The sequence below is a fragment of the Meles meles genome, chromosome 1, assembly GCF_922984935.1.
Source record: "Meles meles chromosome 1, mMelMel3.1 paternal haplotype, whole genome shotgun sequence".
Lineage (NCBI taxonomy): Eukaryota > Metazoa > Chordata > Mammalia > Carnivora > Mustelidae > Meles > Meles meles.
Window position 1 is genome coordinate 172,842,130 of NC_060066.1, and position 13,278 is coordinate 172,855,407.

At 45.4% G+C, this 13,278-nt stretch overlaps 1 protein-coding gene across 1 annotated transcript in view; it reads right to left on the minus strand.

Moving 5' to 3' along the window:
• MROH7 (maestro heat like repeat family member 7) overlaps window positions 1-13,278 on the minus strand; it is a 62,392-nt gene that overhangs the window by 36,809 nt on the left and 12,305 nt on the right. The window contains exons 2-3 of the mRNA XM_046002876.1: window positions 6,058-6,092; window positions 4,118-5,423 (exon numbers count right to left, since the gene is read on the minus strand). Coding sequence (XP_045858832.1) covers window positions 4,118-5,348 — 1,231 coding nt within the window. The 5' untranslated portion in view covers window positions 5,349-5,423; window positions 6,058-6,092. The remainder of the gene's footprint in view (window positions 1-4,117; window positions 5,424-6,057; window positions 6,093-13,278) is intronic.

Sequence of the window (13,278 nt, forward strand, 5' to 3'; positions counted from 1 at the left end):
TCTCCTCTCCTAGGTTCCCTTTTCCACTAAAAGGTACAGGCCTCCTCGGAGAAATGCCTGAGTCTGGGATTTGGGCAAGATCGTACAGAATGAGCCCGAAACGTCTGGTAGCAGAAAACAAGAGAGCTGTAAGAATGATGGAGACATGTCAACGGGACGTGAAAGCTCGCTTAAAGGGGATCCCACTGGCCAAACTGGGGACAATTTGAGGATCACGATAAACAGCAGTAGCGACATTCCTTGAATGACCTAAGGAATCATGAGTCTCTACTAATATGAACAAGTACACGAATAGCTGAAAGTTTGATGGGAAATGGGATGTTTACATAGTTTCCACGTACCTTTCCACACAAATCTACTACAAACAGAGGATAGTGCGACTGGCATCCACTGCAGACAGTCCGGCATCCATCCTACGAAGCACAGACCAGCCCCTCCACACCCACATCCGTACAGCCAAGAATTATCTGACACAAAACATCAGGAGCACCAAGGTTGAGAAAGCCTAGCCCCAGGAGACCGGGTATTGAACGGGAAAGGTCACAGGGGACGCTTCTGGGCTGCTGGGAAAGATCTCTGTCTTGTTCTCCGCTGTGGTTACCAGCTTGCATACGTATGTAAATACTCATGGAGCTGTATTTGAGATTCTTAGTACACTTTACATATTCTACTGATACAGGGTCTGTTTCCTGAAACTATTGTCTTTACAAATGCAAATGGACAAGGGATGCCTGGGTGGCTCAGCTGGTTGGGCGTTGACTCTTGGTTTCTCCTCTCCTCCCATAATGACCTCAGGGTTGTGGGATGACCTTCCACTCGGGCTCCACGCTTAGGGGTGGAGTCTGCTTGTCCCTCTCGTTCTGCTACTTCCCCTGCTTACTCTCTCTCTCTCTCAAATAAATAAAATCCTTAAAAAATGCCAGTGGACAGGATGTTCCTATTAAAAAGTAAAGATTGGGGGCACCTGGCTGCAATCAGAAGAGCAGATGACTCTTGATCTCAGGGTCAAATCGAGCCCCACATGGAGTGTAGAGATTACTTAACTAAATAAAACAATTTTTAAAAAGCTTTTATTTACTTATTTGACACACAGAGAGTGAGAGAGAAAGCAGAAGTGGGGGGAGGGTCAGAAAGAGAAACAGACTCCCTGCTGAGCAGGAATCCTGATGTGGGACTTGAACCTGGGACTCTGAGATCATGGCCTGAGCGAGAGGCAGATGCTTAACTGACTGAGCCACCCAGGCACCCAGCAAATAAAGATTAAAAAAAAAAATTGACCCTAAATAGCCAAAATAATCTTTTTTTTTAAAAGATTTTATTGATTTATTTGACAGACAGAGATCACAAGTAGGCAGAGAGGCAGGCAGAAAGAGAGCAGGAAGCAGGCTCCCCGTGGAGCAGAGAGCCTGATGTGGGGCTCGATCCCAGGACGCTGGGATCATGACCTGAGCCAAAGGCAGAGGCTTTAACCCACTGAGCCACCCAGGCACCCCCAAAATAATCTTTTTTAAAAGGTTTTTATTTATTTCTTTGTCAGAAATCACAAGTAGTCAGAGAGGCAGGCAGAGAGAGAGGGGAAAGCAGGCTCCCCGCTGAGCAGAGAGCCGGATGTGGGGCTCAATCCCAGGACCCTGAGACCATGACCTAAGCCGAAGGCAGAGGCTTAACCCACTGAGCCACCCAGACACTCCTAGCCAAAATAATCTTGAAAAAACAAATAAACAAAGTTAGGGGACTCACATCATACTTCCTGATTTCAAAACTTACTGCAAAGCTATGGTAATCAAGACAGTGTGGTCTTGGCATAAGGGCAGACATATAGACCAATGGAATAAGATAGAAAGCCCAGAAATGAATGTAGTCAATTGATTTTGCCACGGGTGCCAAGATCATTCAGTGGGGAAAGGATGGCCTTTTCAACAAATGGTTCTGGGAAGACTGGATTTCCACATGTAAAAGAATGAAGTTGGATCCCTACCTTACACTATATATGAAAACTGCCTCAAAGACAAAGATTAAAGGCTAAAACTGTAAAACCTTTCAAAGCAAGCATAGAAGGAAACCTTCATGACTTTGGATATGACAATAATTTCATGAATATAACACCAAAAGACAGACAATAAAGGAAAAAATAAAGCAAACTTCATCAAAATTGCAAATTTTTGTGCATCAAACAACACTACCAGGGTACCTGGGTGGCTCAGTCAGTTAAGCATCAGACTCTTGATTTCAGCTTGGGTCATGATTACAGGGTTATGAGTGGCTCAGAACTCAGGGCAGGGTCTGCTTATCCCTCTCCCTCCTCTTCTGCCCCTGTATCCTGCTCATGGACACATGCATGCACTCACTCGCAAATAAATAAATAAATAGATCTTTAAAAAAAAAAAGAACACTATCCAAGGGAGTGAAAAGACAACTCACAGAATAGGAAAGAATATTTGCAAATCTATACCTGATAAAAAATTAGTAGCCAGAATATATAAAGAACTTCTAAAACTCAACAACAACCAACCAACCAAATTTGAAAAGGGGTAAAAGACTTAAACACCCATTTCTCCAAAGATATACAAGCAGTCAATAAGCATATGAAAAGATGCTCAACATCAGTCAACATTAGGGAAATGCAAATCAAAGCCTCGATTTGATACCACTTTACAGTCTTTAGAATGTCTATTATAAAAGTATTTTCAAAAAAAGGAGAATAACAAGTGCTGACAAGGAGAGATTAATAGTGTAGACACTGGAACCCTTGTACATTGCTAGTGGAAATGCAAAATAGTACAGCTGCTCTGGGAAGTGGCTTAGCAATTCCTCAAAAAGCTAAAGATAGAATGACCAGATGATCCAGCAAATCCACTCCTAGGTGTCTATCTAAAGGACTTGAAAAGGATTCAAACAGGTACTTGCACACTGATGTTTATAATTGCAGCATTAGTCACAATAGCCAACAAGTGGAAACAACCCAAGCGTCCATCCAAGGGGAAATGGACAAATAAAATGTGGTACAGATCTTGGAATTTTATTCAACCATAAAAAGAAAGTAGTGATACACGGTACAGGATAGATGAACGTAGGGCAAGTGAAATAAACCAGACGCAAAAGGTCAAATAGTATATGATTTTACTTCCATGATATCTCTAGAGTAGGCAAATTCACAGAGAAAGAAAGAATATTAGAGTTTAGCAGAGCCTGGAGAGGGAGGGCTGGGGGTTGTTGCTTTATGATATGAGCTTCCATTTTGGGGTTGTGAGTCCAAGCTCTACGTGGGGTGGAGAGATTACTTAAAAATAAAATCTCTAAAAATTTTTTTGTTTTTAAATAAAATGTTTATGGAAAAATGAGGGTCTACTAATAGCCTCCAGGGCAGAGTGCGGATGCTATTGTCCTCAGAATAATTCTGAGAAGAACTTCAAAGAGGAATTCTCACCCTACAGATACCTATTGTACCTTTGCAAATACAGATTTACAAAGCCATAGTATATTTTTTAAAATCACAATATGGTATTGATGCATGAACAAACAAAAATATTTGGAGATATAAATAACTGAGAAAAGATCTTTACAACATCAAAAGTCGGTAAGGGATTAATTTACAGAACTCCTGTGTATCCCAGCTGAGTGAGGGGCAGGCTCCAGACAGGACTTAAGGCTTCGCTTAAGTGAGGACAGGAGACACTCAACAGAGGTGAGCCTGCCTGCTCCGTTGGTTAAACTTGAACCTGAGAAGCCAGGTCTGAAATTTAACTGGAAAGAAAGAGGCATACATTTTGAAAGAAATGTGTAGTTAGTTATGTGCCTCATATTTTGAACATAATAAATTTATTATGATATGGAGATATTTCAGTTAGGGAAATTGAAGCTCGGAGAGATTAAGTAGCTTGTCCCAAGTCACACAGCAAGCAGGGACTGAGCGCTGGATTTCTTGTGTTTAATTAATGCATCGCATGCTGTTCACTGCATGCTGTTCCTTCCCCCACTGTATGCTGTTCCTTCCCCACTATATGCTGTTCCTTCCTCTTCCCACTCCTCTTCTCTAGCCTCCTTGCCCCATAAGCCTGAATACAAAATTCTTCCCAGGTAGTGCCCTCTCTGGGGCTGTCACCCCTGCTGTACTCACCCTCGGGGATGCTTTGGAAGGCTTTGGTGTCCTCATCTGTGGTGGTACAGGTGGGGAATCCCAGCGGGAACTGACCTGTCTCAGTGGAGACCATCTCGTCCCAGCTCCCCAGATTCTCATCCAAGGGTATGGTGTGGATGCTGTTGCCCTCAGAGTAATCCTGCTGGCTGCTCAGTGTCAGGGTAGAGGTGTCACTGAAGATGAGGCTGGAGCCTAGGCTGACAGTCTCATTGGAGCCCAGGAGCAGGGTCATGCACGAGGGTGGAGAAAGGGTGGGGTTGGGTCCATGGGTGCTGGAGTGCAGGCTGATACCGTCACTGGGGCCAGGAATCAGGGTCAAGCATGAGGCCTGAGTGATGGTCATATTCAAGTCAGACCTGGGATTGCCATTGGAAGCCACGTTGATGGTTCCCTTGGAGCTCGTGTTCCAGGCTGCACCAAAGGTTCCCTTTGCCACAGACCCGGAGATCTTATGTGACACCACAGTGATGGTCTCATTGACATCTGGGATCAGGGTTCCACCGGAACCTCGAGTTGCATGCAGGTCTGGATTGGAGGTGTTTCTTGAGCCTACACCAAGTATCGGGTTGGTGTCTGGGTCCAGAGGAGAGTTTGAGGCTGGAAGAAGGAGTGCTTTCGAGCCTGGCCTGGAGACGCACTGGCCCACAACCAGGGATTCTCTTGAATAGGGCCTTATAAATGGGTCTGCTTCAGGCCTGGAAGGGTTGGAGTTACTCTGACCCAAATCAAAAATCTGGCTTGGGTGGTAGTTGAAGGCCTCCTTAGAACTGGGCCCTGTGTGGCTCTCTGAGCTCAGACCCTGGGTCTCAGTAGAGCTGGGGCTGAGAACGAGGTTTGAAGCTAGACTTGGGGCCCTCTGGGAGTTAGGCCTAGAGACATGTTTTGAACTCGGGCCCAGGACTTCACCTGAGTGGGAAGTGGTGATCTGGAGGGAGGCAGGGCCCACAGCCCAGCTATCAACAGGCCTGGGGGTGTTACCAGTCACCAGGCCAGGGGTCTCCTCTGACACGGGACTCAGACTTGGATTAAGGTCTGGAACAAGGGCTGAGCCAGGGTTCGGAGGTAGGCTCATAACAGGAACGAGGCCCGTGTCTGAATGGGGCCCAGAGATGGGTCCAGAGCCTACATCCGTGACCTCGGTGACGCTGAGACTAGGTGTCATCTCTGGGCTTTCACGGAGGACCGCACTAGCCCCTGGGCTCAGGGCCATGCCCGGTCTGGCAGTCTCTCAATGCAGCTGTTCCCTTCTCTCCAATAGTCAAATGTTGAGCCCCCTGCAATGTTCCTGGGAGGGAAAAAGGCAAATTCAGTGTGCTTCACCTTCTAAGTCATGCTTAAAACCTTTCCATGGCTCCCCACTATCCTTAGGATGAAAGCCCTTGCAGGACTTCCCAGGTCTGTCGTGACCACACCCAGCCCACCTTACCAGCTCCATCACCCACACTGAGCCCACTCCTCCCAGCAAAATATTCATCCTACTTTATTCCAGTGACCCATTCCATGATCTAGCCTCTGATAGAGGTAGCAAGAACCAAGCTCATCTTAGGTCCCTGGGACATCCCCAGCCTCTAGCACCCAGTGGGAAGTCCATAAATACTAAACCAAGGTAGAAAAGGGCAGGGAGGAGCCTCCTTAGGGGTTACCCAACTTCCAGCCTAAATTTCTAGAATTACTCTGCAGACAGCTGTGGCACTATATTTTCAAAGCAGCCCCTGGCAGAGCTACCCACTGGCCTTGACAGTTTGCTTGTTCTGGGGGAGGCAGGCTACCTGGAGGAGAACCGGGGGGCAGGCCACAAGACCAGAGCCCATCTCACACCAGAAATCCAGCTGCTGGGTGAACTCCCCAACCCTCCCCACACCCTACCCCACTTCCACACTTAGGCTCCTCTCCCCACTGGAACCACTGGGACAGCTCACCTGCATTCATGGTGTTCTTAAGCAGGACTGGGCCCCTGGGAGGAGACAGAAGAAGACCAAGATAGCTGAAGTGTGTTTTCTCAGTGATTGCTGAGCAAAGTGTACAGGCCAGGCATGCACATCTGCTAAGCAAATCTGCCCTACACACACACACACACACACACACACACACACACACACACACACACACAAAGTCCTCAAGTTAGATATTAATGCCCCATTACATACTTAAGGAAGTAGAGGTCAAGGAAAGGAATGTCACCCACCCCACCAGCACTCAGGGAAGCCAATACCCTCTCTTTATGCCTCATATCCACCTAACTCCTCCCCGGCTTTTTCCACTGTCTTTAGGACAGTGTCCCTAACTCTCAGCAGGACCTAAAATGGCCTTCTGTGTCTGGCCTTATTGCCCCTTTCACTTCTCTTACCCCTTCATACTCCCTTCCCCGCTCCATGCCACCACCGCCCAACGCTTTTGTGTTTCTCCAAAGAGCCAGGCTCCCGGGTTTGGTCTAGGTCTTCCAGAAGTTGGACATACCCTTCTCCTGACTCCGTCCCTGGTTAGCACCTATGGCTTCTCCCTTCAAATTTTGACTTAAGAGCCTTCCAGTTCCCCTGGAAAGGTGAGGTCCACTTGTAAGTTCCTAGGGTATCTTGTCCACTTCTCCCTTGTTGGCGCATAATAATAGCTGGTCTCTCCACTAGGCAGCAAGATCTCCAAGAGTCTAGCACAGCACCTGGCACACAGGAACTGTTCGGTAAATAAGCTGCTTGCTTCTTCTTTTTATGTCTTCTTCATTCACTCATTTATTCATTCGCTAGCTCGTTGCATCACTCATTCATTTATTATTCATTCACACACTAACTCATTCACTAACTCATTTACTCATTCTGTAAATTTTGCTCTGCGTCCTTATGGCTTGGCTTTGGAAAGACCATAGATTTGGAGTCATATGGCTCTGGATTCCATCCCAGTTCAACTTCTTACTAGTCTGAGTGAGCCTGGGCAGGAGACTTTCCCCATCTGGCCCTCATCCTGCTCATCTCTAACACAGGAAGAATCAAGCCTGCCACCCATGGTGGTGGAGGTTTCAGTGCCCAACAGAAAACACGCGGACTACCGAGGGTCCTCTCTAAATGGAAGCTACCTTTCCATTACTCTTTGCTGGGCACTGTGGGCAGAGAGGACTAAGGTGCTCAGAGCCCATTGAGAGCTGCCTTCATTCCAAGCAAGCAGATCATGAATAGTTTCATATCCTGCCTCAGCCCCAGAGCTGATTGAACCCTGAAGCTAATGGAATTTAAGAATTCTGGATTCCTGGCCTACACACCTCCTTTCCAAGTGCACTATACTTAATTTGTGTTCACAGTTTTGTCTTCTTTGACTTAAAGAAGAGCTAAAAAAAATCTTCCATCTCCAAAAAACCCTGGATCTTCCCTTCATCACCCCTCCCACCTGTGGGTATGCGTGTGCATGCACGTGCATACACACACACACACACACACACACACACACGCACACACCATAGTTATCAAAGAGAGGCGTTTTCAACCGGGAAAAATATGCACCAGGTGCAGCCTCTGAGGCCATGTGTCGGATTTCCGAAGACCTCCATGGTTTGGGCTGTGGAAGAGAACAATCCCCATCCTTCTAACACTCCATCCCTCTAACAGAGCAGGTGTGTAGTACAGGCTCCCTGGGCAGAAAGCTACAGCTCTCAACCCTGGCTGACCCTCCCTCTTCCATGAGAAATGAACAGATTTTCCCCCACTTTTCCCCTCTTCTTTCCCTCATCCTCTTCTTTCATCTTGCAACAGACAGGCAAGGCTTCAGGGCTGCCTGCCAGTGACTAGGGCAGCCCAAGTCTCACCCTCCACCAAAGGGACATCGTGCATCGGGAAGAGTGGTGGTTGTTGCCGGGCTTCGGTGGGACACTGCAGAGCCAAAGGAGCTCAGTGCTGACTCGGCAGCCACAAGCTACCTACTGGCCTTGGCTTCCCAAGCCCTGGGGTCCTAAAGAGGGAGGGCAGAGGAAAGGTATAAAACAACTATCCAATCCTATCTAAGACTGAGAGAATCACTGATGGATTCCCATCTTCTCTCCTCCGTGAACGCTTCCAGGCCTTGAGAAAGGGTTGCTGGCGCTCTCCAGGGGTGTAACTATCAGTGGATCTTCTAGCTCCTCACGGAGAACACATTTATCAGCTATATGGGCCTGGAACGTGTTAAGTACTTGTAAGTATGCACCCACACACCTGTGTGTGCCCACACACATCTGACATCGGGGCACCTGACACCTGGAGAATCCAAAACAGAACTTGCCATCTTTCCCCCATATCAGACCTTCCTATTCTCTTCCATTTCTAGAAAATGGCACTACTATACAAGCCATGAATGATACCATCCTTGACTACTCTCTTTCTCACCAGCTGCATCCAATTTTGGCCAAGTTCGGCCAACTCTGGTTTCAGAAAAGCTCCCAAATATCTCCCCCTGTCTCCATCACCCTTTCCAGACCCTAGAGCAGATCCCATTGCCTAAGTAGGAACTGTATGTAGGGACTGCTCCCAACACACCATTTTCCAAACTGAGCTGCACATAGCCTCCTTTAAAATTGCATTCAGCCGTGTGGTGCTGATGTAAGGCTAGACATACAGATGAATGGAATAGAACCAAGAGTCCAGAAATAAACCTATGCATCCACAGTCAATTAATTTTTGACAAGGATGCCAATTCCATTCATTGAAAGTAGAATAGTCTCTTCAACAAATGGTGGTAGGACTACCAGGTTTCAATAGGCAAAAAAATGACATTGTACCCCTACCTCACACTATATACAAAAATTAACTTGAAAAGGAATGAAGACCTAAATGTCAAAGCTAAAATTATAAAACTCTCAGAAGAAAACATATGGGTAAATCTTCACAACCTTAGATCTGGTTTCCTAGATGTGACACCAAAATCACAAGCAACAAAAGAAAAAAAGTAAATTAGGCATCATCAAAATTAAAAAAACTTGTGCATCAAAAGATACCATCAAGAGGTAAAAAGACAGCCTACAGAATGAGAGAAAATATTTATAAGTCATATATCTGATGAGCCCAGTATCCAGAATATATAAAGAACTTTTTTTTTTTTTTTAATTTTAAAGAGGCTCCATGCCCAGCGTGGAGCCCAGCATGGGGCTTGAAATCACAACCCTGAGATCAAGATCTGAGCTGAGATCAAGAGTCTGCCACTTAACCAAGTGAGCCACCCAGACTCCCCCAGAATATATAAAGAACTCTTAAAACTTGACAACCAAAAGGCAAGCAATTCATTTTTTAAAATGGGTAAATGAGACTTGAGTAGAACACTTTTCCAAAGAAGATATACAAATATTTATCAAGCACACAATAATATACTGAACATCATTAGTCCTTAGGAAGATGCAAATCAAATCCATGACGGGATATTATTTTACAGCCACTATAATTTTTAAAATGGATAATAACAAGGGGCACCTGCTGGCTCAGTCAGCAGAGCATACGACTCTTGATCTCGGCATCATGAGTTTGAGCCCATTGGTCACAGAGATTACTTTTAAAACAAACAAAAAGTTAAAAACTTTTTAAAAGTTTAAAAATTAAAAATTTTTAATTTAAAATTGAATTTTTTTAAATTAAAAATTAAGTTTAAAAATTTTTAAAAAGAAAATAACAAGTGTTGACAAGGATACAGAAAATTGAAACCCTCAAACAGTGCTGATAGGAAGGTAAAATGGTGTAGCCTCTGTAAAAACCAGCCTGGTGCTTCCTCAAGAAGTTAAGATCCAGCAATTCCACCCCCATCTACGCACTCAAAAGAACTGGAAATGGATGTTCCAACAAAAACGTGTACCAAAATGTCCACAGTAGCACATTCCCAAGAGCCAAAGCGGGGAAACAACCCAAGTGTCCGTGAGCTGGCAAATGGATAAACAAGATGCTTATCCATGCAATGTAATATTATTTAGCCATAAGAAAGAATCACATGCTGATACTTGCCAAGTAAGGACAAACTGAAAATACCGTGTGAAGTGAAAGAAGTCAGACACAAAGGCTACATATTGTATGATTCCATTTGTGTGAAATATCCAGAATAATCAAATCTAGAGAGACTAAAAGCAGATTCAGGCAGACAGAAAGAGGTTGCCAGGGACGGAGAAAAGAGAATGGGAAGTGACTGTTTGCTGGGTACAGGCTTACTTTTTGGAGTGACAAAAATGTTTGGGTACTAGATAATGACGGTGGTTGCACACACTACGAAGGAACTAAATGTCACTAATGGTGAATTTTATGCTACATACACTGTGCCACAATTTTTTTAATGCATGTACCAGGCAACAGGGTACAGACTCACTTCTCCCTGCTCCTCTTTTCCAAATACAACTAGATATCCTGGAAATGATTCAACTGACAACCATAAAAGGACTCTGAAAGCTAGGAAGAAGGCAGTGGACTAGCTAGGAACCTCAGGACTGGACAGGTGACACTGGGTGCATTCCTTGGAGGTTTCTTTTCATCTCCCATATATCCCAGACTGAGCACCGGGGAGGCCCACAGACACAGATCTGCCAAGAGTATGTGTGTGCATGCACACATACAAAGGGGAAAAAAGCCTGTTCCCTGTGGCCAAAGGACCAGGGTAGGGGAAGCCCAACAGAGACAGGCCCCCAATGGGGAGCTCTAATCCCCATTCTATATCCGGGGCAGCAGCAGACCAATCTACCTGCAGGACCAGTGTCAGCAGAGCCCAGCCTCTCGGGGCTCTCCACCCAGTGGCAAAGAATTTACCAGGTCCCATAGCTCCTGGCCTCCCAGTGACAACAGGTGGCCAAGGGAAGCACCATCTTGCCCCTGCAGGCAGTACCACTGGGAATGAACAAGGACCCCATCAGAGCCAGAAGAACAAAGCATACTAAGCCTCTTAAAACAACCGTTGGAACTATAGTCCATAAAGGCAGGCCAGGACCTACACTCTAAACTTTAACAGGTTGATTTCCAGCTAAAATAGATTTAAGTAGGATCAAAAGTCTCTTAACATAATGTCCAAGATATCAAGGATACAATCAAAAATTACCCACCATACCAAAAACTAGGAAAAAGATCTCATTTCGAGAAAAAATACCTAATGCCAACACTGAGATGAATCAGATGTTGGAGTCTGCAAGAACGATTTAAAAGCTGTCATTATAAAAATGCTTCACCAGGCAACTACCAATCCTCCTGAAACAAATGAAAGACTAGAAAATCTCAGCAAAGAAATAGAAGTTAGGAAAAATGCAATAATTGAAATTAAAATAGAAGTTATTTTAAAGACACAAAAATTTTAAATTACTAGGCGAGCTCAGTAACAGAGTGGAGGGGGCAGAGGACAGAATCAGTGAAATTGAAGAGGGAGCAATAGGATTTACTTAATCTGAACGATAGAGAGAATGGACTAAAAAATACGAACAGAGCCTCAGGGACCTGTGGTACAAAACCAAATATGTAACACTTTTAGGGCTCCAGGGGAAGAGAGAGTACTGAAAACATTCAAAGAAGTCATAGCAGAGGGGCGCCTGGGTGGCTCAGTCAGTTAAGCACCTGCCTTTGGCTCAGGTCATGATCCCAGGGTCCCAGAATCGAACCCCACATTGGGACCCCTGGTCAGTGGGGAGTCTGCTTCTCTCTCTCTCTGCCTTTCTCTCCCTCTGCTTGTGCGCTCTCTCTCTCTCTCTCAAATAAATAAAATCTTTTAAAAAAATTAATAGCTGAAAATGTCCCAAATTTAGTGAAATACATAAACATACAGATCTAGGGAGCTGAGGAAACCGCAAACAGGTTAAACCCAAAGAAGTCCATGCCAAAATGCATCAGGATTAAACTCCCCAAAACTAAAAACAATGAAAAAAATCTTAAAAGCAACCAGAGAGCATTACATATCAGAGAACACCAACTGGAATGAGAGAGGATTTCTCATCTGAAAACAGGAAGGCCAGAGAGAGGATGCACACATGCTTCCAGTGCTGAAACAAAAAAAACCTGTCGACCACAAATTCTAGATCAGGCAAAACCATCCCTCAGGAATGAAGGGGAAATAAAGATATTCCAGGACAAAAGAAAAATGCATGCCAACCCAACCATGCCATTCCCCTGCAGAACCCCTCTGTGACAACTCATGGGTTTTCAGATGATGGGGTGTAGGTAAGCTTTTATTTTTTATAAGACAGATTTCTGGGCCTCCATTTGGCACCTCTGAAGGGGCTGAGGAATCAGACTTTTATCAAGCTCTCCCCCTTATGCCCTTCCCCAAAGTGATTGGCACATTGCTGGTGGGTAGGTCGTTGGTGGAGATATCCCTGTCTACAGTGTGATTACTGTGTTTCTCTTACCAGGATCCTCAGCCCACAGGCCTGCCCCGCCCCCTCCTGCTCCCACCATTCCCTTCCCCAACCCCATATTTGAATCCCTCTCAACTTCTCCTAGTGCCCTCAAATGTGTTGGTCTCCTTCTTGACTTGGGGCCTTTGTAAAATGCTTTTCTCTTCCTGTAAAATTCCCCAAGATTAGCCATCTAAACCTCCATCACTTCCCCTGGCTAACATCTAACACTTTAGATGCCACTTTAGGAGTCCCTTCCTCCAGGAAGTCTTCCTGAGACCCTCAAATGTAGGTGGGATCACTCTGTTCTAGAGGATCACTCTGTTTACTTGTATGTCTTCACTCTAAAAAAATGAGCTTGTCTATGTCTGGCTATCTTTTTACCCTTGTTTTCCCAGCACATGGCACAGAGCCTAACACACAGGGGAGGTTCAGAAACATTCATGGAGTAAGGGAATGGATGGATGGATGGATGGATGGATGGATGGATGGATGGGAGGATGGGGGATGGATGGGTGGATGGATGGGTGGGTAGGGGATGGATGGGTGGATGGATGGGTGGGTAGGGGATGGATGGGTGGGGGGGTGGCTGTCTGACAACTCTTTAAGATAGGTATCATTATCCTCACTTACTGGCATGTTAATTCAGACTATTCAGGAATCTAATGTTTGCAAAGTCCCAGAAAATGGCAGTCAGAATTCAAAACCAGGTCCTCTCAACTGACAGCTTTTCTACAACACCCCAGAGATTTCTGAGCCATGAATCACTCAGTGAAGCCACATCTCCCTGTTTCTCACTCCCCATTCCCGTTGCCACTTAGGCCCTACCCTAGCGGAA